This window comes from Falco rusticolus, chromosome 2, assembly GCF_015220075.1.
Source record: "Falco rusticolus isolate bFalRus1 chromosome 2, bFalRus1.pri, whole genome shotgun sequence".
Taxonomy (NCBI): domain Eukaryota; kingdom Metazoa; phylum Chordata; class Aves; order Falconiformes; family Falconidae; genus Falco; species Falco rusticolus.
In genome coordinates, this window is record NC_051188.1 from 26,105,868 (window position 1) to 26,131,823 (window position 25,956).

The 25,956-nt window shown below is 35.9% G+C and overlaps 1 protein-coding gene across 6 annotated transcripts in view; it reads left to right on the top strand.

Annotated features, from left to right (window-relative positions):
• NBEA (neurobeachin) overlaps positions 1-25,956 on the top strand; it is a 509,705-nt gene that overhangs the window by 388,631 nt on the left and 95,118 nt on the right. For all 6 annotated transcript variants that reach the window (XM_037377448.1, XM_037377449.1, XM_037377452.1 and 3 more), the window contains 2 exons: positions 18,950-19,067; positions 19,949-20,051. In XM_037377448.1, coding sequence (XP_037233345.1) covers positions 18,950-19,067; positions 19,949-20,051 — 221 coding nt within the window. The remainder of the gene's footprint in view (positions 1-18,949; positions 19,068-19,948; positions 20,052-25,956) is intronic.

A 25,956-nucleotide genomic window follows, 5' to 3' on the forward strand; every position in this document is an offset into this window, starting at 1 on the left:
TCTTTGGTTGGGATCTATTTAGTTTGTGTGTACTGAGGCAGGAAAATGTTACTTCCTGGTGTTACTTGCTGTGAGCTTATAAAAAACCGGAATCTTTTAAAGAGTATTTTGGTCAGTGTCATAAATAAAGTTCCCAGCAGGGCTAGACTGAATCTTCCCATATTCTAAGTTTTTAATCATAAGTTTGAAAAGTTTGAAAAGTTGATTCATTCCATATAAATGACAAAAGGTATTTCAAGTGTTTGGGTTTTTATAGAACTAGTTGACATTTTCCATTGTAAAAATTTTGGGTTTTTTTCATAAACATTAAAAATACCCAAAGTTTTCCCGCTGGTAGAGAAAGCTGTTCCAACAGCAACGAACTGATTTTTCAAACACTTTTCCAAGAGTAATGCTCTCATAGACTTCTATAAAATACAGCTTGACTGCCTTATTCTTCATGGAAATATGCTACAGCATAACGATGCAGGAGACATGGTAATATTGCACAGTTGCATTGGAAGACTGAGCTAGCCAAAGCGAGGGTCGCTTTTCATTCACTGAGGTATTTCATAATTATTATGGCCTTGTTTTAGTTATGTTTTTCAATCTTTTAAATGAGCGATCCCATGGACTCCTAAAGTGATACCAGGAAGGAGAAATGTACAGATCTAGTTCTCCTGAAGCAAGTAGATGTTTCTTCTCAGTAGTTCCTTATACATGGGTGAAACACTCTTCCATGGGAAAAGCCAGTGAGGTCACTCTATAGGTTCCTGATAGTGGGCAGCTGTGTGTAAAAACAAATTTGGACTCTCTGAAGTACTTCCAGCTTCTACTTCAAACTTCCAAAGGTAACAGCTGTTTAGACCACTCGACATTCTTGCAAACAAGTCCAATCAGCATTAATATTTATAGTAGCTAAAGTGTCAGACTTAGATGCTGCTTCTAGAGAGATGATGTAAAAATTTCTCTTTATTTTCTGTGATGTTAAAGTTTTTTAAATTATTTATAGTAATTTATATTAAATAGATTCTTCTGTCAGCAACACTGATACAGCCCATTCAATTAAATTGGTGGGATAGGATCAAAATAAATCTAGGAAAAAATTCCCTCCAGTTCGGGCTTCTTCACCCTAATTCTGCTATGTCTTCATTTCACCTAATTATTTTTGGCAGAAAAAGAAGGCAAGTGATTGTGCTGATTTTGCATTGCTCTCTGTTGTGGAAGTGTATGGAAGCCATGCCTCAGTTTCTTGTTCTGCTTTCAAAGGAGGAACGTATGTTTTAGCTAACATCTTAGAGCACAAAATGGGAAAAAATGCAAATACTCAAAAGAAATAGTGCTTTTTAAAGGGGATTGTGTGGTTTTGGCAAATGCTACTAAATTTCAAGAGGCTGTATAGATTTAAATTACTTCTGTGTGCTTGACAGAGGTAGCTAAAAGTGAATATAACATTATCATAAGATATGGTTATTAACATTAAATTTGGATAGAAGAAAGTTGGATGCTTATCATGATAGGAAAAAGGTTAATATTTTAAAGTGAGGCTAAAGGTTGACAGGAGAAAAATTGAGTTAGTTTGCAAAAAAGAAATTTGTTTCTTTAAGTGAAAATTGGGGTCAAAAGGCTAGAGCTCTCTGCTTCAACATGAATGAAATAAATTAAATAATACCACCATAAAGCAGCAGTGTATAAACTAATGCTAAAATAGTACATGGTGGTTTTGAGAAAGATACTGTCTAGAAGAAAAAAACTTGTAGGAATGCTGTTTCAAATCAGTGGGTTTGTGGTTTTACATTTATTTATTATTATCATTGTTTTCAAATAGAACAGCTTTTTTTCGGTTGACGGCTTTTAACTTTCTGCAGTACCTTTAATTATTAACAATGGTGGTAATGCTGATGTTCAGAGAAAATTACAATTTCAATAATTACATTCTGTCTAGCAGAACTTTCTGGAATTTCAGATGGGTGTGCTATTCTGTATCACTTTGTGACCCAAGTGTGTGATACTAGATGATGTTTCCTCATCTTAAATCAACAGGAGTTAGCTGTGTTTCTTTGGTCAATGTGTAATAATCCCTGTGTATGTGAATAAAGAGAAGACATTGCATCAATCTGTTGACTGGTCATATGAAACTGCCAATAGGAGATGAGAAATCTTTCAGTATCATTGCCCTTCATCATGTCAGTCTATGCCTTTGACAGGCAGAACTGGGCAGCTAGTTTACTGTCAGTATGACCAGTATGACATACCTTTGTTTCTCTAATAATAAGCATCTTTTTCTCCGTTCTCTTTATCAAACTAATCAAAATGACATTCGTTAAAAACAAAAAACCAAAACCAAACCAAACAAGAAAAAAGGTACGGTTTCCTTATTTTCTGCTTTCTGAAGGATTTTTGCCATCTAGGTACTTTATATATCAAAATACTAACAGGTTTTGTGACAGCACTTGAGTCTACTGTCCCATTTTCCAGATTTCGGACATTGTTAGGGGATTATAGGATGAAGTATATTTATGTTTGTATTTAGGTTCCTTGCAGAAGTGCATTTGTATCTAGACTGCTCACAGAAGATGTTTCCATTTGTATGTATGCAGAAACCCACTTCTGTTTGAGTTTGTCCTCTCAAGTCTACAGACAGGTTGTGAGTACTGGTCAACTCCGCTATGTATCCTTCTGCATGAGTTTTGCAGGCTGGGTCTTTGATGGGGAGTTTTAGGCTTTGCTGGAAGATCAAGGTGAGGGTCACCACTTCTCACTGGCATTGGTGGTGTGGGCTGCATCCAGTCTTCTGGATTCTTACTTCTTTTGTGACAGCTCTAGCCATAGTCTTTAAATTGTGAAAGAGATGATTCCTTCTGTATTCCCAGGAAAGTAAGTGATGCCTAATTGCATACCTGATATCTCAAAATGGCAAAAAAAATGTATCTGATCAGTCTTCAGGCTAAAAAGGAAAAAAAATATGTTTTTATGGTTTGTACCCTCTCATCCATACAGAAACATCAGGGTGGCTGTGGCTTTAGTCAGCATTTATTTGGCAGCTGAATCTAGATATTACCCTTCCGTCTGGGGTCATAGTTTGTTTTAAAAGAGTTATGTATGAATTTTCTCTAAATTGTAGCAGAGGGTCATGAATTAGTGTCTAAATGTGGGCTTGACAAGATTATTATAGTCTGTATTTCATGCCAGAAACAAAGATGAATAGAGATAGCAAGCTTTTAAACAGACTTTCTGACATCTATAATGTCAGCAGAGAGTGAATGAATGGCAGGATGCAATAACAAATCTTCATTTTTTATTATTTTATAGGGATTAGACGGACCTACACTCATTCATAATTTCTTCATAAAATAATTACTAAGTACTACATGAACCAGTCATTTTCCATCCCAGTTACCTTCCAAGTAATGGGAATTGTTTACTAAGCTGTACATAATAAGCTACATACACTAGAAGACAAATACACTTTGATTTACATCTAGGAGCAGATAGGATACACTTAGCACTTTGCACTTTCATTTTAGCTGAATGTGTATTTTTAAGTAATTTTGTTTGTGTCTAGACCTAATAATTTGTTTTAATGTTTGTTGGGGGAAACAACATTTTTTTTATTTAAAAAAAAAATAACTTTCACCCTCTCTTTCTGTGGATTTTTACTATTAGATTTCTGGAACAGAGATCTATATTAGCAATTTTTGATTATTAAATTTCTGGAATAGACATATGTGTTTCCAATTTTTGAATGAGAAAGGTTGCTCACCAGTGTATTACTGCCTTTTCACTGTAGCCCCTTTGAAGATACATGCTCAAGATTTTCCTTTTTGTTTATTCATTATCTGTGTGTAAACAGGAAAGAACCACCTATGCTGAGGCTGTGGGCTCTGGTGCTTTTTTTGTTTAAATTGTAATTCTTGGGTATGAATATTCATTTCCATTTCAGGAGCACAAACAGCTCGACCGTTAGTACCTTGGCAGTTTTTTCCCAAGTGATAATACAAATCCTGGAGTGATGGCTATAAACAGATATAATACCCAATGAGCCCAGCTTCTTTGAAATAAAACCACTACCATTAGTCACACATTTTTCTTAAGTGTGGCTCTGTCAACGGTTGCAGTTATTTTTGTATTTATATATATGTTGGAAAAGAGTGTGTGTATGTAATAGTAAATGCAGCAAAAGCGCATCCAGGTCCCACAAATACAGTCTCATTTTCACTTCTTCTGTAACTGCTGGCATTAATGTTTTCCTTGGTGGTCTTTTTGTAAAAGGAAAGACAGAAACAGTTCTACTAATGGAAACCAACATGAAGTGCTAGTAGCTTTTAAAAATGGTTGGGGTTTTTTCCCCTCCAAAAGGTACGTAATTGAAACAAAAAGCATTGTTTCTATCCTAATTTTTTTATTATTATTTTTTTCTTTTTCTTTTCCTTGAGCCCATCCTGTCAGGCTGCAAGCGTGAAAGTTATTTTCTGGTGGTGTGATTAGATTGGGGCTGAACTCTCCAGCTGGCAAGCCTGTCTGTGACTGGCGGCGGCCTGTCCCCAGTGCTTGTCATCTCCTGACATGCCTGACAGGATGGGGACAGCAGCTCCAGACAGGTTCATTAGATGGTGTTTTCTACAGCTGGGCTAAAAATAAAATAAAAAAAATAATAGTAAAGTAAAAAAAAAAAAAAAAGAGGCCACGCTTTGTCAAGGCCCGAGCTGTAGGGGCCCTTCTTGTTGGTTTAAACCAAGGCCTTGTTTTGACAAATTCTGATCTGTGCAGTTTTTAGATTTTCTGACACATTTTTGTTTGCTTCCCCTTTGGCCTGCGCTCTTTGCACTCTGCCTTGTTGCTGCTTCAAAATCCTAACGCTGCCTTCCCAGGAGAGCAGGGAGGATGCTTGTGGAGGACTTGGAAGAAAAATAGAGCACTGCCGCAAAACAGCAATAAGTGTTCATTTCCATGGTGATCAGCCCAATGGCACAAAAAACAACCTTGGGACTCTCAATAAGCCAATTACAAGAAAGGTTAAGAGTTTTATAGTGCCAGAAACATGCCATCTACATGAGAAAATAGTATCATTACTAGCAATCTACGCTGTTAAATACATTGCTGTCCGGTGCTGCCAGAAACATAAGCTGTTTATGTTATTTTGGGTTTTTTGGAAGCTGCCAGGGTTTTCCAGTGGTATTGTCAGGCTTTGGTGCAGTACATCAAAAATCTACATGGTTATAGGTTATAAACCAATAATAAAACAATTTGAAAGCATTAGGCACATTGAGCACATTTAGTTAACATTACAGCGAGTTTCCTAGAGGTTTGTATCAGATCTTCACTTTAGGTTTTTGTCATAAAGACAAAGGATATGGACATCATCTATAATTAAAAAAAAATCTTCTATAAAATATTTTTGAAAAGAGGGAAACACTTCATACCTCATTTTTTTTTTTCTATTGCAGTTATAATGTACCTATCAATGCCTTTAATTTATGGACTAGTAACTGTAGTTTTGATCCAGGGTTACCTGCTGTTTTTCTTAGGGAGTGTCACTTGATTCTGGACATTTCAGGTAGCTACAACATGCTGGTGTGTAAAACACTTTTTCCCTTTTTTTCCCCAGTAGCTAGAAATATTTACTCTTTTGCTTACTTTGCCCTGCTGCTTCGGATTGTGGAGAGTATTACAGCCTTTTATGTTTTCTGCGTTTAGCTGCTTGCAGTGTGAGCACTGCGGCTGGAAACCAAGCCCTTCATTCACAGAAATCCTACCACTTACCTTTCCTTTGTATTGTTAGTTACTGCTGCTTTAGTTCATGGTCTCTATGACAACTGTTTAAATTGGGATGGGCAACTGTCATCTGGAGTATTACTGAAAGAAAAGTGTTAGTGAGCACACAGTTCCATAGATAGAGCATTTCAATATAATCCAATTTTAATTGAGCTCCAGAGACTTTGATGTGCTGCCGAAGGTTGGGAGAGAGCTATTCCAGGGAGAAATTAAAGCAGCCCAGCAAGGCTTCACTACTCCAGACTGTCACCATTTTAAATAAGCATTAGCATCAGACTTAACCTTCCCCTATGAAACATCTCACTTTTTTTTCCCCCAGCTTTTTACTACTACTACTTTTTTTTTTTTTTCTCCCAATACGTATAAAGGCAAAGACACTTTCATCTTTTTATATACATTTCTATATTCCCTTGATTAAGTTTGAAAAGCATGTACTGGACCTGAGACGCATCTGAGGCTGTCTATTGGACCTTGCATTGCAGTTCATAGAAAGAAGTAGAAGCAGAGTGAGGATTAGTTTGCAACAGTCACATGTCATACGTTGGATTTTCTAAGACTGCTCTAAAAGTAACCTGTCCTTGTGCTAAAAAGTTGAGTGGGGACTTATTTTAGCTTGGTTTCATCTTTAATTCCCTTTAATGTAAATGAGGAATAGCAAATATTTTATTGTAGACTTACAAGTAAGGCTGTTCTGGTTTTTGGGGTTTTTTTTTTGTGTATAATAGCCAAAAATATTCATGTAACAATTAGCAGACTTATCTCTGTTTTTTGCACAGTGGGGAGATTCTGTGACTGTAAACTTTTGAACTGTTGAATTAAAATCTCTTACGATTACTTCATTTAATTAAACTATATGATCATTTTGTACCATTTTCTTTTTCTCTCACAAATGTGTATACATCCAAACTTAGAAAACATCTAAAATGACAGAAACTCATAATAATAAAACAAAACAGCATCACTGTATATTTTCCAATATTTCAATGTACATTGGACATCATTGCAAGTTACAGAACTAAGATGCATTTTAATGTGATGCATTTTCATGGCTTTTAATTCCTTTCCTTCCACTCCCCACCCCCCACCCCCTCTCTTTTTTTCTTTCTTCTTCTCTTGATATCTGACTTTCTTGGCTTTCAATGAAAGAAGCATATTTGCAAGATGCTGAGCTCTCTTGCTTAGTACTCTCAGCTTCTACTCCAAACAGTAGGAGTTAGGATACCTGGCTCCAAAGAAAAGATGCATCTTGCAAAATTGAGTCTTATCAGAGATAGACTATTACGTAGGATGCTTGTATTCTTTAGAAGGAATGTGATATGCACCAAATCCAGACTTAATGGCAGTAATAATGGAGCCGATCACGGTACAGGCAGTAATCTGTCTATACAAGTTAATAGGGTTTGTTGTCTACTAAAGCAATTAACTTGTTACCCACATAAAAGAAAGGTAAGAATTTAGATTAATAGGAGAATTTGAATAGTTGGCTGTTGTAGTCAGTTTTTAAAAAGTGGAAATATGAAATATCTTTGTAACGCTTGAAGTAAATTCCATGTTATTAATAATTTCTTTTAATTAAACAAATGCTAAGAATAAATTAATTGAGGCTATATGAGGTAACCCTCTTTGGCTGGGGTTGGCATACTTTTTCATAGTTGCATAGTACCCAGAAGTCCATAAAATCTAAATACCTTCTGTGGTGGAGCAGCTTGTAGTGGATAAAAACAGAGACACATTCACACAAAATATCTCTACATGCTGACAGTTGTTGCAGTAATTTCATACTGGGAACCTAGAGTTCACCACAGGAAAGCCTATGAGTATGCCCAAATTTATGACATGCAGGTTTGCATTCCAGTTGGCTAGAAATCCAAAGCAGAGGGACCTGTATATTAAATCTGCTATAGCACTTTTTCCCCTAGTTATTGCAGACGTCAGAAGACTATATGTATACCCCAGAATCCATTTTTGGTAGCCGGCTGAGTAGACTCTTAATATTCCTCCTAGTTTTCATGAGACTTTTTGTAAAGGATTAGACCCAAAAAAAAGTTCTACTTATCTATAATTTTGATCTTTACATTGTTCAAATTTAATAAGCTGATAGTTAACTATGTGAAAGTACACCTAGAATATACAGAATGCACATAATAAAAATATTGTGTAAATGTGGTTCCAGTTATTGAAATAAATATGAAAATCACTTATGGAGCTTCTATATACAGATTACATTTGATACATGTTGATTTTTGCAGTTTTTCTGTTTTGTGTAGATTCATTTTTTAGTGCTTAATTACTGTATCTGATGAAGTAAAGCAAAAAATTCTTAAAGCAAGTATAGAATGCATTGGTACTTTGTAATATTGAAGCAAAATAAATGAAATGAGATGCAAGCTAATGAAATTATTATTTAGTTACAGCAGGCAGTTTGCAAGCATTCCAAGTTAAAATTCTCAGAAGAAACGTTGCTATCCTTTCTTTGTACAGACTTAGTAACATGAGATAATGTTCCATATATAATAATAAAAAGTATAGTAGAATTTTGGTTGCTATTGGAGCTGTGGATTGTGTTTTTCCCAGTGCTATAATTCCTTGTCTTTCCCAGCAGTGCAAAACCCCCCTCATCTTAAGCTCATCTTAAATAGGTTAATAAAGAATCAGTTGGTATGGCAATATATTACAAAGATGAAGATATTTTGGTTGTGCACACCATAACTCATAGGCAGTGTAGTTGTTCTTTGGAGACATTAGAAGATGACATAACATAGAGTAGCCCTGAATCTGCATTAAATTCCACCACCAAGCAAACTGACTTCCAGGAGTCACTAGTGCTCCAGACACAACACTTTTTGGCACAATGAAGCATGTGGCAGCTGTAGAATTTTGAATTTCTTGAGGATTATGCTTGTCTGTTCCAAACTGTAATACAGAAAGTTCGGAGATGGCAAGGCTGTTGTAAATTTATAGTATCTATCACTTTACAATTCAATCTATTTCTTTTTGCATATAAAAATAAATCTTAAACTTACTGCTAAAATTTCAGCAGTAGAAATTCCTCCAATTATATTTCCAAATGTCAGGATTGATGAAACAGCTTTTGTATATAAGATTGATCATAAACCAGTAATGTTTTGTTGTTAATCTTATATAGGAACAGAAACTTAAAAAAATTAAGCTCTCTAATAGAAAAAATGTCTTTATTTTGTAGACCTTAGATCATATGTGTTCTGCACTGAATAAATCAAATGAGAAACTTAAAATCCAAGATGTTTGCACATATCATCTGTATGACATGGAGTTCACATCTATGAAAAGAGGGACATAAACCTATCTTTCTACCTGTCATTTGGTAGGAAATGGGTAATGTTCAACAAAACTCAATATTTAAACTTTTAATACCAGTTATAGTGCCTTCAGTTATTATAGTGTTAAGGATTTACATCATGGTTAATTTGAGCTTTTAGACATTTTTTATTACATTGTGTTTTTGAATAAATAGATTGGTATGCAAGTTTAAAAAAATAAAAAAGATCCTGAGGATTTTATGATGGCTTTATTCTTGTGTTCATTCCCATCAGACTTGTGGATACCATACATACGTTCTTTATTATTCAAACTATTCCTACAGTTTTTGCTTTTGCAGAGTCCTAAAACTTGATTGAATCACTTATCCTTAGTGCAAGGGAAAAACTAATACACGAGGATGAAATGAGTACCCGAAGACACAGTTTGAGTATAGAAGAACTTGAGTTTCTCCTAGTCCTTCCTAATAACTGGATGTCAACATGCTTACCTGGAAACTGGGGAGTTGTTTCACTTCTTTCCTATGTTTGAAGGGAGCAGGTTGCCTTGTATGCTGGTAAACTATGACCAGCAAACAATGCTTGCTTTGTAATCCCTGCAAACGTGGCAGGAGCCAGAGAGCTTCTCTTTCTATTGCTGAATCCATCACACACATGTAGGAGCTTGCGGTGAGCTGCTTGCTGCTGCCTTTCCTTGGGCCAGCACGCAGGTAATGCAACTCCCACATGCACTGTCCAACCTGGACCAGTAAGGAGCCCTGATCCAGCTGTGAGAGGCTCACTGGGAGCACAGCGGTGGGGTGGAGCAGACAACACTGTTGGGGAAGGATGTTATTTGGGCTCATATACCTTTCAGGTAGAAGGAAACTGAATCTGAGTGCCTATTCCAGCTTCTCACTTTAGGCAACAGAGAACTTGTTTGTTTTCATGCTGGTGTTTGAATCCAGTTCTGCAACTTCTCTCAGCTCAAACTCTCACAAAATCTGTCAAATCCATCAGTATTTCAAGTTGAATAAAACTGCATTTTTCTGCCAAGCAACTATTTAATTAATAAATATCCAGCTTTGGTTTCAAGTTGTAAGCATTTATCAGCACTGTCTTCTCCCCAGATTTCTGAATATTACAAGTCCTTTCTTTCTATTAGTTGTGCTAAGGCAGCCCAGAATAAACCAGCTGACAGGCAGACAAGCTCTCCATTTTCAATCCTGAAAAAAAGTTCTAGGTTTGGTCAGGTCATACCAATTTTATGTCTTTTTTTGTCTTGTCTGCTCAACTGAAAATGTAATTTGCACAGTTCTGATTGAAATAATTTGATTGCATTTCACTGAGTGTGGTGCTGGGGCAGAATTGCTCAGAAGAGTGTGAGTGTAAGTACTGAGATTGCCTGTTCGGATTAATGTCTAAGCACAAGGTGTAGAGTGAGAACAGAAACAGCAGTTCTGTTACGATTTCTAACTAGATTTGAGCCTGACATCCCGTTTTTGCCAAAGTCAACACAAAATCATCTTAATCCTCATGAGGTAACAGACACAATCTGCTTCAATCCTGCTGCTAACTAGAACTAATTGAGCTTCTCTCTTCTTCAGATTTTGCCCCAGTATTTGTTTCCTCAGCCTCTGTGTTTTGAGTTGGGCTGTACTCTAACATGGCTTTCTATGGCACTGGACTCGAATGTATTTATCTTCTGCTCCTCTGCACGTGCTGGTGCCATCAGCTTTATTCCCACTTTTAGAATTGTTAAATTGGCTGAAACTTCTGCTTAAGACAATAACTGTTGGAATTTAGTTTGGAAGTAGAGCTTGAAAAAGGCCTCTGCCTACCTTTTCTCAGGTGGTAATGTCTAAATCCGCTGCCTCTACCTGATGCTATTCTCCCCAGGAACTTCAGTCCATTCCCGGCATTTCAGGAATCACCTGAATTGACCATTTGTTTGCACATTTCATAGGAGGGGAAACTACACAAAGGCGCACAGATGTGTAACTCCATCAAATAAATGATAAAAATAACTGTTATTCAGAATTCTGTTTTCACAAAAGTAATATTTCCCCATGTCAGTAGCACTTTTCCTTGTATTTAAAACTAGGCATTGGTGTTTTACAAAAGCAGAGTTAGAAAAAATGCATTTAGAGTACGTAAGATGCTCTCTTTGGATTACTTTGATCCGGATGTTAACATTTAGCAGCAGTGTTTCTCTATCTAGGAGCAGGGCTTTTTTGCTTTAATAACCTTACTGCAGCTGCTTCTCGAGAAATCCCCGTATCCTTTCCATTACTTTCCTCAAACACAAAATCATAACATGCAAAACCATTTTACCAATGAAAAGAGGAAAATAAGCTGAAAATGGGCCAACTTAAAATAATTTTTCAGATGACTGAAAACGAACGTGGGAATAAGAGCGTCAGTTGCTGTCAGCTGCATGGGCATTGTTTTAATGGGTACCGAAGCAGTGTGCTGGCCAGAGGGATCAAACTTCGAAAAGGTTGGGGTGAACAGAACCTTGTGTTTCAAGACAAGGGGCCTCCTGAAAGCTTAAAAAAACATTGGAAGTAGAAGTATAAGCTGAGAAAATTTGGCAAGGAAGTAAAGCTCAAACCCACAAAAATAATATCTGCATTTTTTAGATCCCTGAAGAGGAGGAGAAAAATGAAGTAGGAGTGCCAATATTTATTCTAAAAAAAAGTTCTAAAAAAGATTTTTAAAACTGATGTGAATGGAGATATTATAATGGCACATAATCCTCAGCTCATCCTGGAGAGCATAGGATCACAAGAGACCCTTGGAGGAAAGCTTTTAAGGCTTACAAATAAAGACACTTTTTTACACAGATGCATGTTATAAGGAAGGCAAAAGGAGACCTTAATATAAAGAGAAATTGAGAATGTTTTACTAGACCATAGCATGCAAAGAAAAAATGATAATGTGATATTTGGTAAAATTTTAGAAGCGTCTTTAGAATATGTAAAGCAATCATGCAGTCTGCCACGTACTTGTAAGTGAACTCCTTGTTGTTAGATGGTTCTGGAGAAGGAAGATTGCTGTATGTGCATGGAAACCATTTTTTTTAACCTAGGAAGATCTGCATTCAGAATTTTGCATTTTCCTTGAAGCAAATGGTGATGCTAGCAAACACCTGAAAAAGGGAAATCCAAAGCCCTGACAGGAGAGAATGATTTTAGTAATAATTTTCATGCGTTTCTAAGCTCTAAAAGTGTACAATAATGCTAAACTATTTTATGAATGCTTATTGTGTACCTGGGTCAGGTGCTTAAGCACACTTCTGTAGCTGGCTCTAGACAGCACTGTGATTGAAGATATATATTCACTGTGATTTGTTTTTGTGAAGTACTCCGTGCTTTATTGGCAGGCATCTTCTTCTAAGTGCTGAGGTTGCAAATTTGGAAGCATCCCGTAAGACCCTGATGTAGGGAACGTATCAGTTAAGTTCCATTAATTTTATGGTTACCAGGCTGTTATGAAATGGTTAGTATGAAATCAAATGCTGCTTTGTGACTGAAGCATACTCTTGCTTGCTGTTTCACGTATCACTATAAAGTGATATAGTGTAGCTTTTCCCACAGTGATAATTTCTTTTTTCTTCCCTTCCTTGGCATCTTTGGTTTTTTTCTTTCCTGCCTATTCTTAGACAAAAAAAGATGAGGTAACCACAGATTTAGATTTTAGCTTTTCCATTATGGACCCCTAGCTCACTTTATATGAAAAGCAGGATATAGTTTCCACCAGAAAGTAGGAGGCAAAAGGCCCAAGCAGAACCTTTTGAATAATTCATGTCCGTCACAACTGTGTTTGGTTATTTTTCAGGAGGGTAGTGTCAGACTAACAAAAATATATTTTATTTTTTTTAAGTTTACAGCAGAATTTCATTGTAAAAAAACACTTTCTCAACCTTAGGGAATATTAAATATTCATTTGACAAGGATGGACGAGGGAGCTTTAGAGAGTTTCTCTTCTCTCCTTGGCAACTGCATTCACAGAAAAGTCTGTCATGAGAAACTATATGCAAGGTCCTGCCCTGGAAACCTGGAATACCAAGGCTATTTTACTTTTGTTCATTTTGATAATGTAGGTGTAGGGACTGCAGGGTAATTGAAAGGAACCAAGATTTCTTCTTCATGTCTTTTGTTCAAGGTTGGGACACATAAGATAGACTCATAGTTGGCTCTAGCAGGTAATCTGTCTTCCAAAAGTTGGTGATGGTGAATGAAGAATGAAATACAAACAAGAATCCTATTCAAATTAAAGGACCACTGTCTATGTGGATGACAAGGGATTATTTTGTATTGGAAGAAACACAATTTTGCAAGCTTAGTTTAAAAAAAAACACAAAACCAACAGTCAAAAAAGGTACAGTATATAGTTAGTGCATAAATAAAATAGTTGTAACTATAATTTCCAGTGTTGAGGAAGGTACTCTGAGTGTGGTGAAAAGCGTAGCACTGGACATATAATTCAGGACAGTTAAACCACTGGAAAATAGAGACACCAGGAAAATTTATTAGGGTTATTTGACTGCTGGAGGGACAGATTGGGAATATACTTCTAAGCATATCTTCTAAGTGCTTTTAAGTGTGTATCTCTAAGTCTTTGAATCAAATAAAATGATGAAGAGTTGCTTTGGGTTGGGCTACCAAGATGCAACAGCATCTCACTAGACTTTGCTCAGTCAAGACAAATCTGTTCAAATGCAGAGCAAATACTTTTTCAAATATAAGATATTAAAAGTTGAAGAAGTAGGAGGGGTAAACTTAGAAGGAGGGAAAAGGATTAATTCATAGAAGCTTCTTGCATCTCTAGAGGAAAAAGGAAATAAGTACCACATGTTAAAGATAATACCCTGTTTTGCTGTGTAACAGAGCCATCTAACAGACAGATGGGATTTTGATGTCTAAACTAAGGATGCACCAGAGCTCTTTTGTTTAATATTCTAACTAAAATAGTGGTGTCAAGGTTAAAGATAATAGTAGCTACACTTAAGCACTGGATAAAACTATCTTTATAAAATGAAAAAATCTGTACCAAAATTACAGTATTCTTGGAAGCCATTCTGGTCATTGATAAAGGAAAAAAATACATTTAATTTCAGGAAATGGCCATTTTATTCAGAAAACATGACTCTGAGGATCATTTTCAGACTTGGGGAAAAAAAATCTACAGGATCTTTGGAATGTATTTGTGGAAATGCAGCAAAAAATGAACCAGTTCTACTGTACATAAATGCAAGGAATGCAAGTCCCTTACTACATTATTGGTTTGACATTATTAGTATAGGAGGTAAGGAATAATGAGGGAAATAAGTGCTTTGAAAATAATAATAATAAAAAAACCCCAAACCCACAACCCCCAACAACAAAGTTATATTACATGTTAATGATTGCATGTATTTTGCACTAGATATAAAGTATGAATTGATACATTCATTGAGGAATCAGGTTAGAGTTAAAATACCCTGAAACAGAAATATGGTTCCAAAAGACAAATGATGAATTTCCCCTGAAAACAGTAGATTAAATTCACATACATAGGTGTTAATGAATCACACCAAAGGGCTATTTTAAAAAAAGGAAATATTGAGCAATAAGCAACAATTCTTTACAGCAGGCTGGAGAAGTGACTGTTCTTACCATAAAGTTACAACTTACATAAAGTTACAAAACCAACTGAGAATAGCTACGACTTGTACAGGCTGCTTTCCTCGATATCTTTATAGTACCTGATTTTGTGATTATTTCAATTCCAGCAGCAATAATCAAAAGAAAAGGGCCAGAATATTCTTCTGTGTGCTGTGCCTGGGGCTATGAGATACCAAAAAATGGTATAAAGCAGCAAAAATAAGCCTCTATGCTAAAGTGTTTCTCCTGTGGGAATAATCTATCAGGGATTCTAGCAGAATGGAAACTAGTATTTCTGGTCTTCTGGTTAATGCAATACTTCAAAATTCTATTTTTTAATATTAATTAAATAACAGTTAATTCATTATCAATAATTGAATAATTACTGAAGTAGGTTTATGATTAAAAATGTCTTGACTCTTAATTGAAAGAAAAAAAAAGAAAAAAGGATAGATCTTGATTACATCAGAAATACAATTAAAATAATGGAGCCTTCATATTTGAGCCAAGCAGGAAAGCACTTCAGTAATGGTTCTGCTTTTCTTCTGAACTTCCCACGCTGCTTTACTAATCAAATCTAAGTAAGTGTCACCAATAGATGTTTTTCTATATTAGAGAACCCTGAGATTTACAGACTTCTTATTCCTCTGTTAGGATGACAGCTTCATCTTAGTGCAATGCATGCTAGCAAATTTTTATTCTTGATCTGTCTGCTGGCCAGCGGACCCATTACTATATTTAAAACATACCCATATTTCTGAGTAAGTGAAAGGGTTTTACTAAGAGAAGTGAGGTTTAAACCAAACAGTTGCAGCTGATACTAATATTGAAAAGTGTGCTCAGTTCAAATGCAGACATTGTTAGTTGGCTGGTTGTTTTTTAGTTTATTTAAAACGGATTATTTAGACATATCTAGAATTCTGTGCTCAGTCATGAAGATTCAGCTGTTAAGAAATGCCTACAACAAAAAGTCTCCATGACTGCTTTTAAGAGAAAACCTCATAAAACTATCAAAATAACAAGCACTGACTTTAAATATAAACAACTAAATATTGGATGGAGCACATGGTAATTTTGGCTTCAGATAACTAGATAACATAATGTCAGTGTCTTTTGGTGAACAGAGTGGTTATTTCCATGAATAATGAAATATGCAATACATGCAGTCTGTAAAAAATGTAAAATAGCCAGACCTTCATTCATGTGATACAAGAAAGTGAAATGCTAAAAATTATTCTGGAAGAAAAGAAAAAAGTATAAACCTTTTAAAGGATTCAAATTCAGAAAAATGAAATTACTTTGTTTTGGCTCTTGTTACCACAAGAAAGAATCCTCCAACAACGTCAGTAATTTCTGCTGTAAACTGTAGATGCCTAATAATGGAAGGTTTAATGAATCGCTTGAAAATGGTGTTAGATGAATGGTATGGAGGATGACAAAAATGGGTGGCATATCTTGGACAGGAAAACAATACAGCAGAAATACTGAAATAATTGAGATGATTTGATATTGACATGATAATCTGATATTTGTAGGACTAATAGACAGTTAAGAAGAGTGTAATCGAGGACAGTAATTGAATTATAGACTCCTTCCTTTCCTCTGATTTCCTATCCTTTCTACTGCCTTACTGGTGTGCTATCTTAAGTCATTAATTTCTTGGTGGGGTGAATGTACCTCTGTGAACTTACGACTCTTTTATACTTGAGTAAGAAGAGGAGGGAGAAAAAGGCAACAAACGTATTGTTAGTACACAATGTGCTTTTAGTGTTGAACTATAATAACTAATCTATGGTATAGATCAAGACATTGTAAATATATCACTGTGAATCATCTAAAATGTTAATACATAGGTTATAGTCAGTATTAAATGCTTTCCTTTAGAAAAAAAAAAAAAAAAAGGACAACTGGAAACATTTCTGAAACAAAAACTGAATTCCTGAAGCATGCTGTTTTGTCAAGGACCTAATTCTTTGACAAATCTGCTGGCTGCTGTAGGTCTGGTTACTGCTATATACATTTCAAACTCTTCTGCCTGGGAGACTGTTCTCATCTTTTAGCTTTTTAAACTTGAGTGTTTTCCTCCCTGTTTCCTCTGTGTATCTTAACAACCTGTGTATTTACAAAAATTATGTATCAGATAGCAGCAGAACACATTCAGAGCAGGAGGGTGCTGAAATCTTCACAGACATTGTTCTTAACCATCTGAATTTCACATACATGATACCAGCTGTATCCTAGCATCTGATCTCAATGAAAGACTGAAAGAAATTTTGGTTTATTTACCTTATCAAGGGGAAAGCTAAGCAGTAACTGGATCACAGTCTGTAATTACCGACACAAGGAAAGGTTATCTGTTACTAGAAGAGTCTCTAATCTCGCAGACAAAGGTGTCACCAGATCTAGTGGCTAGAAGCTGAAGTCAACAGAGTTCGAAGTAAAAATAAGGTGCAGATTTTTGACCGTTGCAGGAATTAGCGTATAAGCTAGTAATGCCACAGCTGGCCTGTGACTGAAAGGAGGGGGCATATAGTCTCTTGTGTGTGTCTGGGGGACCTCCAAAGAAATCAAGCTCCTTCCTTCAGGGCTGTGTTTAGTTAGTGTAGAGCTGGGGTGAACGAAACAGTGCCATCAGCCGCAGTGTTGCTTAGTCTTGTCTGTAACGTCTCATGTAGACGGCACAGGGGACTCGGCGTGTTCCTCTGTCCAGTTTCCATCAAGGACAGAACTAACATTTCAATGCTCTTCATTGTGTGTTCAATGCTCTTCAATGTGTGTTGAATATTTGTGTTGTTGCTGTTACCGTCATCTCTGAAACAGACCCATCATAGCTATGAGAAAAAAGTTATGGCGAACAAATTAGCAAAAAACCATGGGGCTCTTCTAACACCAAGTCTACAAACTTAAATTAGCTTTTTCATAGATGAAGACATGTTACTAACTTGAAGTTACTTTGGAGAAAAAAACTGAAGGAATACAATTTCCATTACCTTCAGCATGAAGGATCGTTGACAGCAGCAACATATGGTCTCCCCAACATTTCCCTGTTCAGAAGTTGGGGGAGGTCCTGATTACAAAAAGCAAAGACCTCAACTGAGTGAGTAAAGCACCGCAAGCTGGTATATCAACAGTTTTTATGTACCTTGTGGAGAACAGAGAAATTCAGTCTCTCTGGTCTGAAACCCACTTTTTGCATTTCGCTTTAGTGAAGGTGTTCATTGTGTTTCTTTGTTTCACTGAGGCTGTAGCTCTTAGTAGCTGCAGCCTAGGGAAAGGCACAGTCTACATAGCCGGGGAAATGCAGTTGGGTGTAGGGAGGGGACGGTCCCCATCGCAACCAACTGACTCCCTATAGGATGAAATGTCAGAGTCTCAGCAATGGGCAGAGCCCACCCGACCAGAGGTGGAGGGCTGAAAGCAGCCTTCCAGCTGATGAGAAGGATTGGAATAGGGTTGTTCTAAATGCATAATACTGCTGGAATGATAATTCGCAGATGAGATAAGTTAATAAAGCCAATATCTAATTACGTTGTGTCTTTTTTGTTTGTTTTCCTGAACATCCAGAACAGTGAAAAACATTATTTAGGTATTTATATCTAGTCTTAGACCATCACCTTCAATTGAGAAACTGACAAATTGTAAAAGCAATGCTAATTTTTAATTATTTAATTTTAAAAGATTTTCATATTAATTTTCAAATGCAAAAATACAACTTGTTAAATTTTCTTCATGGTTTATTATATTGGATGTGCCCAACTTTAGAAGAGTTATTGTGCCAACATGGTGTTCTAGCTAATTCCTGTACTTATTAATGGAATGGAGGAAGTTCTATTTTATGACTCCGAAATGGATGTGAATAGCACATTATATGATTTGGTTGTACTTTGCACAGTACTTTTGCCACAGAAGTAAATCTGTTATCCGATACATAACTGACAACTGTGTCATGCACACTGCTGGAAAAGAGTACAGCTAAGCATAACTGCAACCGTGTCTGTTACCTTGTGCTTGCTTGTAGAGCTTGAGGGTTTTTTAGGAAAAATAAGTTGACCTTAGCAGTATCAGATTATGGTACTTACTGATATTCTTCTAACAGCTGTACTTCATTGCATTTTTTAAAAACATTGAAATTCATGTTTTAATGCATGTTTTTTACTTGTTAAAGAGATACAATTAACTGTACTTCACTGATGGCTAAAATTTACTATGTTCTTATGCAATATTTTAACGAAAAACTCCGGCTAATAGTTGTCACCTTGACTTTCTTTGAAGGTCCTCGCCTATACAGAAGGCCTTCATGGAAAATGGATGTTCAGTGAGATTCGGGCTGTTTTCTCAAGACGTTATCTTCTCCAGAACACAGCTTTGGAAGTGTTTATGGCAAACAGAAGTATGTCTTTGTTTATTTTGTTGCATAAAAATGTGCTAGTAGTTATTTTCTGTTACTTTATTAATCTTAAATTTAAACTCTGTGCTTTCTTTGATAAAGTGCTTATGTTTGTGTTCAATAATGCTTACTTTTGCATGTATTCATTGCATTTTGCATTAAAATCAATCACATAAATCAATCTCACTGCTTTCCATGCAGCAGTGAGATTTATTAATAAAAACAGATCATTGCAGTTAGTACATTCAAGTGTCTGATAGGAAGTTTGCTTTTTTGATCTCACCCCTCTCTTCCATTTTCTGTAAATATTTTAGTGAAATATCTAACAGGACATTTCCTTTTCTAATTATAAACTGAGGTAAAGTGAAAAGGAGCAGATCAATAAATGGATCCACTCAGTTTTCTGTATGTGCTACTCTGATTCCGAGTTCAGTGCTTGGTGAGGTGTGTCAGTAGCCTTTTGCCCTGAGGAGCTCTGATGTAAGTTTAGATTTCAGCTGGAGAGGGAATTAAACAATTTCTGGTCCTGTATGTTTTAATGCACCAGTTAGAAGATAAATGCCATGCAAACTACTGAACAGCTTCCCAGCCTGATAAAAGGTTATACGGGTTAATGGTAAGCTCTGGTTCCTCTGGAGGATGCCACACTCAGGTCTTCTGCAAAATGGGAGAGTTGGTGCCAAAACATTAGCCAGCTGATGATACATAGATGTGAAGTATGCCAGGAATTTCTGTTCTAACCTGGATCCCCTGGGAGGGCAAAAGTGGGACTGACTTCTCTTCCCAAATAAAAGACCAGGAGGATTTAAAAAAAATATATTGCAGGTGGAGAAACAGACTTCTGCAGATGGTTTACTAGTCCATATTTTCTCTTCCTCATTTAGCTTCTGTTATGTTTAATTTTCCTGACCAAGCAACAGTGAAAAAGGTTGTGTACAGCTTACCACGTGTTGGAGTAGGAACCAGCTATGGTTTGCCACAAGCCAGGTAATTTCATTAAAATAGTTTGTATATTTTGTGTTTATTATATTATACAGATTATATCTTTAAATATATCAATACTAAAGCATCATTCCTGTCACGAAACTCTTGATTTCCTTAAGGTTAGTTTGAGAAACAATGCCCTTTACTGACTTTGGGGCTTGTTATTATGGAACAGAAGTAAAAGGGTGGTTTTGGTGGTGTTTTTTTTTTTTTTTTTAAATTATAGGAAATAAGTACCTTTCAGTGAAGGAAACTTACACTTTATCTCTCCAAAGTCTGGTTTTCAGTCAGGTTTTACACATGTGTAGACAAACGTTCATCCTTGCTGTGATTGTTATGTGGGACATGGAACTAAACTTGATTACGTTCTGTGTTTGCTGAGTGAAAATTATTGCTTTTATATGTCGCGACGGAGGGAAGACACAGTCACTCAATATGAGTGATCAGCAGACTTCGTTTATTGTACCTTACAGTCACCTTTTATGCCTTCTTATAATTAGCTCATACATATTACAAAAGTTAAGCTCATTATTGGTTAGTTGCCTAAATACCAAGCCCGCCCCTAGTTTCTCTTCTGTAGTTTTCTGTTCCCACCTGCAACATTCTTTTCCCACCAAAATCTTCCTGTTACTGTGTAACAAGGACAGCCAAAGACAGTGTATTTTGCTTTACTTCAGATAGGCTGAGAGCGATGTGCATTTTTGTCCAGCCAGCTGGACTATGTCTATGTGACCCTTTTCAGCTAGCCAGTTATCCACATTTATATATATCTTCTCACTTGCTTTTTATGTAAAAGTCTGTGGGTTTTACTTCATTGCTCATCAGTATAGCGGCTATTTTGCAATTCCCAAATTTCTTCCATTCATTAGCATAATGAATTTTTCTTCTTCTGTTTCCAAAATTAAGGAGGCTATATATTTTGAAAAAAGAAAAACCACAACTGAGGTTCAGTTTTAGAGATTTTCACATTCTACAGACAAGTAAAGTTTTTATTATCAACATCAATATCAAATCAGTCTAAGGTCAGAAATAAGGCTGCGAATTGTCAGATCCTATACTGTAAAAGTATTTGTATTTTAGTGATGGGTAAGACAATCATGTGAGTTGGAGGGGAAATCTCCTGCCTCCTGCCTTCCTTTTTTTTTTTTTTTATTATTTGTTTGGGTATGTCTATTCAGACCTAAAATTGTTTTTAAAGGTGTATCAGCAGAAGTTTGGTGAAAAATGTTTAGGTTTAGGATTAATTTCTGGTCAAAATGAAAGAAGAATAAATAAATATAAGTGAGTTAGGAAACCACAGGAAATTCACAAAATATGGTGCTTTGGGCTCAGATCTCCATTTGGCCTGCCTTGGCCAAAAGCCAGTTACTTAATCATCAGTGGATGATTAAGTCTGGGATGTGTCTTTCTCTTTCTTTAAGTCATTTCCTACAAACTAAAACTTCATATTGTCCTTGGTTTATCCCAGTGCAGAATGTGGAAATACTCTGAAGTGTCAAAGCATTTGTAGGACTGGAGAATTATTTTGTTCCCAGCTGAACATCATTCCCTGTCATGAGCTGAAGAGTCTCATGATGCCTAAGGCTTGATCTCCTGAACGTGCTGAAGTTCTTAGGCAAACTGCCAAATTTCTCAAGTTTTCACTAAGATCAAGGGGAACTTCGGGCATTTCTTTGGAAGGTGCATCTTATTAATATTTGCATTGCTCTTCCAAATACTCAAATTAAAGGAATTGCTGTCTCTAAATGGAAGGTAATAGTATTCTTTTCTGAAATAAAAATGGCCACTTGTTCTAGAACAAACAAAATGCAAATTTCTCAATCAGAATTTCATATCTATAGTGACATTTTTTACTTTTGAAATTCATATCCTTTGTGCATTATTCAGTGAATAATTGTCTGAAAAAGTTTGTTGATATATAATTATTTAGAAAAGTTTAAGCTTCAATATTATATGCAGTTATTTCCATATCTTTTTGATTACATTCAATTTGAATCGAAAATGGGCTTGCTAGCCTTCAGAATAAATCTGGCATATGGTAGTGAAGTTTTTCCTTTCTTGTTCTTGCATAATCATGTCATGATTTATGCACAATAAAGACCCCGTAATCATGTTTTTTCCTTTTTTTCTGTCTACTTACCCTTATTGTCTTCAGTAGGATTGCAGTGGAGTAGCTGAGGGAAAATCTGGCTCTATAACTGCTCTGTAGTTAATATTTTGTTGATGTTAGAATATAGTTTCCATTCCTATGAATATGTTCCCTCTGGAATGCTAATTTTTAAAATGATGCTTATTTGTGTAACTAACATATGGAGAAATTACACTGAGTAACCAAAAGGAGCTGCTACGCTGAGTAAACTTTTATCCTTTTTTATGACCAATCTCCCAGATTAAGCTGTACTTTAAAATATTTTAACAAAAGCAGATCTTTCTGGTTGTTTTGATTAAAAGTTCTTTAGTTTTATTTTTGTAAGTAACATTTCCTCTCTGACACTACTTTGATAAATATTTCATCTAAATTTAATTACATTATCATAAAGAACTGCATTCACAATGGAAACCTTCTGAAGGAGTAAATTATTTTTAATGCAGTATATGGATTTTAAGTGCATTTCTGTTTTCATGGAGAAATCCTGTGATTAACAAAGATGGAAGGAAACAGAACGAAGAAGCAATATTTATGATCTTCTAATGGCACAAAGGATTAGAAGCAGACAAACTGGTATCTCTTCCCAAGACTTTTACAGACCTGCCATTCTAAGCAAGTCTCCAGTTTGACTTCTTGCTACTTTTCCTAACAGCCTTTTCAATGCTTTGATTCAACAAAGCATTCAAGCCTGTGCTTAATGTTGCAAAGAAGTAATTACATCCTTAAAATTAGTCACATGTTGAAGAGTTTGGTCTGATTTGGTAATCAAATTCATCTGTCTTTGATAAATGCATTTGCAGTGTTCCTTAGACATGTTGCATTGATTGTCGTTTCCTTATGACCGTGCCATATGATACAACTGGGCAGACACTACTGTGCCTTTTATTTAACTTATTTCTACAGCTCCATATGATTCTACACAGGTGGAATAATGCCCGCATTTTTACACTTTTAGCAGACCACATTTTAGGGTTCTAACACCTCAGGTGTAATTTACTGATGCATTTTTATTGAGGGTAACATCATGGCTTAGAAACTAACTGTGAGCTGCCCAATGGTTTTATAAACATATAGAGATCAATGAATTGGCAAAAGATACAGTATCATACTTCCCCACTAAACATATGCTAGCACCTTCCACTGAAATTCTGTGGGCTATTAATGCATTAAGTAAAACAATGACTCCAGTTATTAAAGCTAAGAAATAGAAATGATGAAGTTATTGCTGAAAGAAAACGTATTTTGGCTGTTATGGTTATTATATTCAATGTCAGCTCAGCTCTGCCACTTATTCCACATCAATAGCTTGTGGGTGATACATTTCCAGATCTCAATATAGCTGGTTGCAGAGGTTGGATTTTGGGAAGGGTGAGGAGTCAGAAAGCTAAGATTTGATATCATCAAAGCGTAAAACCCCTCTTAGAGCTTTGATTAAAAGTATCAATGAGTTGTCAGAAGCCAGTGGCTTTCTCAAGGTTTTTTTTTGTTTTCTGAACAGGAGTAACACAATACAAAACATCACACAGGTGCTACATTTTTGACAAGATATTTAAAGATTCTTTGTATGAGATTGGATTGTAGCTAACTAAATTAGAAGGGATTGTGAAAGGGGGCAGGTCATGCTCCACATATGGGATATATAACACCCCTTCCCTCAACAGAATGTTATGAAGTGTTTTCTAAACATATTTAAAGCATATAAAACTTGAAAAATTGGATCATCCCCTTGTACATCAGGGAATGTTCTGCAGTTTCCATTTTGAGTAGGTATTTCACAGTCCTCTAGAAGCAAAGGAAGCACATTCATTTGTGCTGATGATGGCATATCGAAGGAGAGAAACGGTTTGATCAAAGTTGGGTGGATTTAGCAAAACACAAAACAGTGGGTCTTCCTGTGTTAACTGAAACAAGCAGGTGTGGAACCAATTTATTGTGCATAATTTTTTCCAGTCTCTGCTGAAATAACTGCAAATCTTTCAAACACCTTAGAGTAAATAAGGAGCTTTTTTAGTCTATTTTGATTTTCTGTAGACTTCGCTCAAATCGGGCATTCAAATGTGAAGTCCAGCACTTGACAGTTTATAGATTTTTTGAGACTCCCTGGGAGATTGTGGGTAAAGTCCAAAAGCAGCTACTAAGCTGTACTGATGCATAAATGTTCTTTTATCATGGGAGGAACAGAAAATCTGTGACAGAAATGCTTTGTAAATTTAGTGATCTCTTTAGTATTTTTATTTCCTGTATTTATTAATGTGTGTAGCATTAGTCCAAGTTTCCTGGGAATGTCTTTGAGAGTTTAGCTGTAAAAGTAATTATTATCCTATAAAATGCAATATAAAGTATGATTACATTCAGATAATTCTTTAGATAAATTGTTCAGATTAAGCATAACAAAAACTTAAAAAAATCTTTATAACATCTTCTCTGTACTAGTGAAGTGTATTTACCATTGGCATCCTGGAGTCTACTATAAAATAGGGCTAGCCAAGCTGGCAAGACCTTATGTGTTGCTGTTTTGGGTAGGTACAGAGACTAAAGAAGTGTACCTACACTTGCATGGTCATTTTTGTATGTTCAATTTGTAAGCCTAAGTATGGTAGACATTGACAACCTACACACTGAGAAGACAGGCATATATTTGTGATAGCTGTACACTCCAATCACATACTTTTTCAATCATTCTTTCTCTGGAAATAGGGTTTAGTGCATGTGTAGGAGTACGTACATATATCTTTAGAAGTAGATGGTCCACATTTTTGTAATTGCTGCCCAATTTGACACCTTGTATATAACTTTATTTTAAGATAATACTCAGCGTTCAGAGTCTAGAAATAGCGCACCTAGTGTGTTTAGTGTGCAGCTGAAAGCTGAAGCATTGGGTGTCCCTATTTACTCTTGACAAACTATATAAATACTAAATATATTCTTTAAATTCATGAATAAGGTACATATTAGAGATCCTCTTTTTTAACAGGTATAAACATTTTCTCTATTTTGATCTATTTATAAGATTTAAGTTTCTGTAAAAAAAATAATATTTGAGGAGATTAATTTTTTCTCCTTCCAAAGATTATCCTTGTCTTTTTTTTCAGCAAGGACTATTTTGTCTAGAAATGTGTCGTGAGCAGTAAAGCTATTTCTGCTTGTTGCAAGGTTTTTTATTTAATGCATTAGTCTAGACTGAATCTAGTCCCTTATATTTTACCAACGGGGGACTTTATATGCTATGGGTAATTTAGAACTTGGTGCATGGTATTTGGTTATTTTGATGTTGTCAAATTGAAAATGGAAGAGCTGAAGCTTTCTGCTTTTCCCTTCCACGGCACAGTAGTTTGGTTCTTTCTCCCTTATCCAGTCAGGTAAGATTTAGAAAATGTGTGGAAATTCAGTATCTTAGAAGCTTCTACTCCTTTTCCAAATTTGAATGAAATGCAATTCAGAAGTTATTATGGAGAGACAGGCAGATGGACATGCGAGCAGATAACTGAATAAACCTTGTTTCTTTCAGAAACCAGCCTATAAATAGAAAGCTCAAAGCTCACTGGGATATAGGAAGGGGATCATGGGTAGCTGACCATGGAGGAGGTGCACAAATTGTGGAGTAAATATCTTCAACCCAGTGCTGGAAATATACGGCACTTTAATCTATCACTCACTCACCTTAATGAACTTATCTCAATGCATGCTTTTGAAACAAGGAAGTGGTATTCCTCTTTTATTCCTGCTGGACAAGCCAGGCACCAGGAGGTCTGCAGTTTG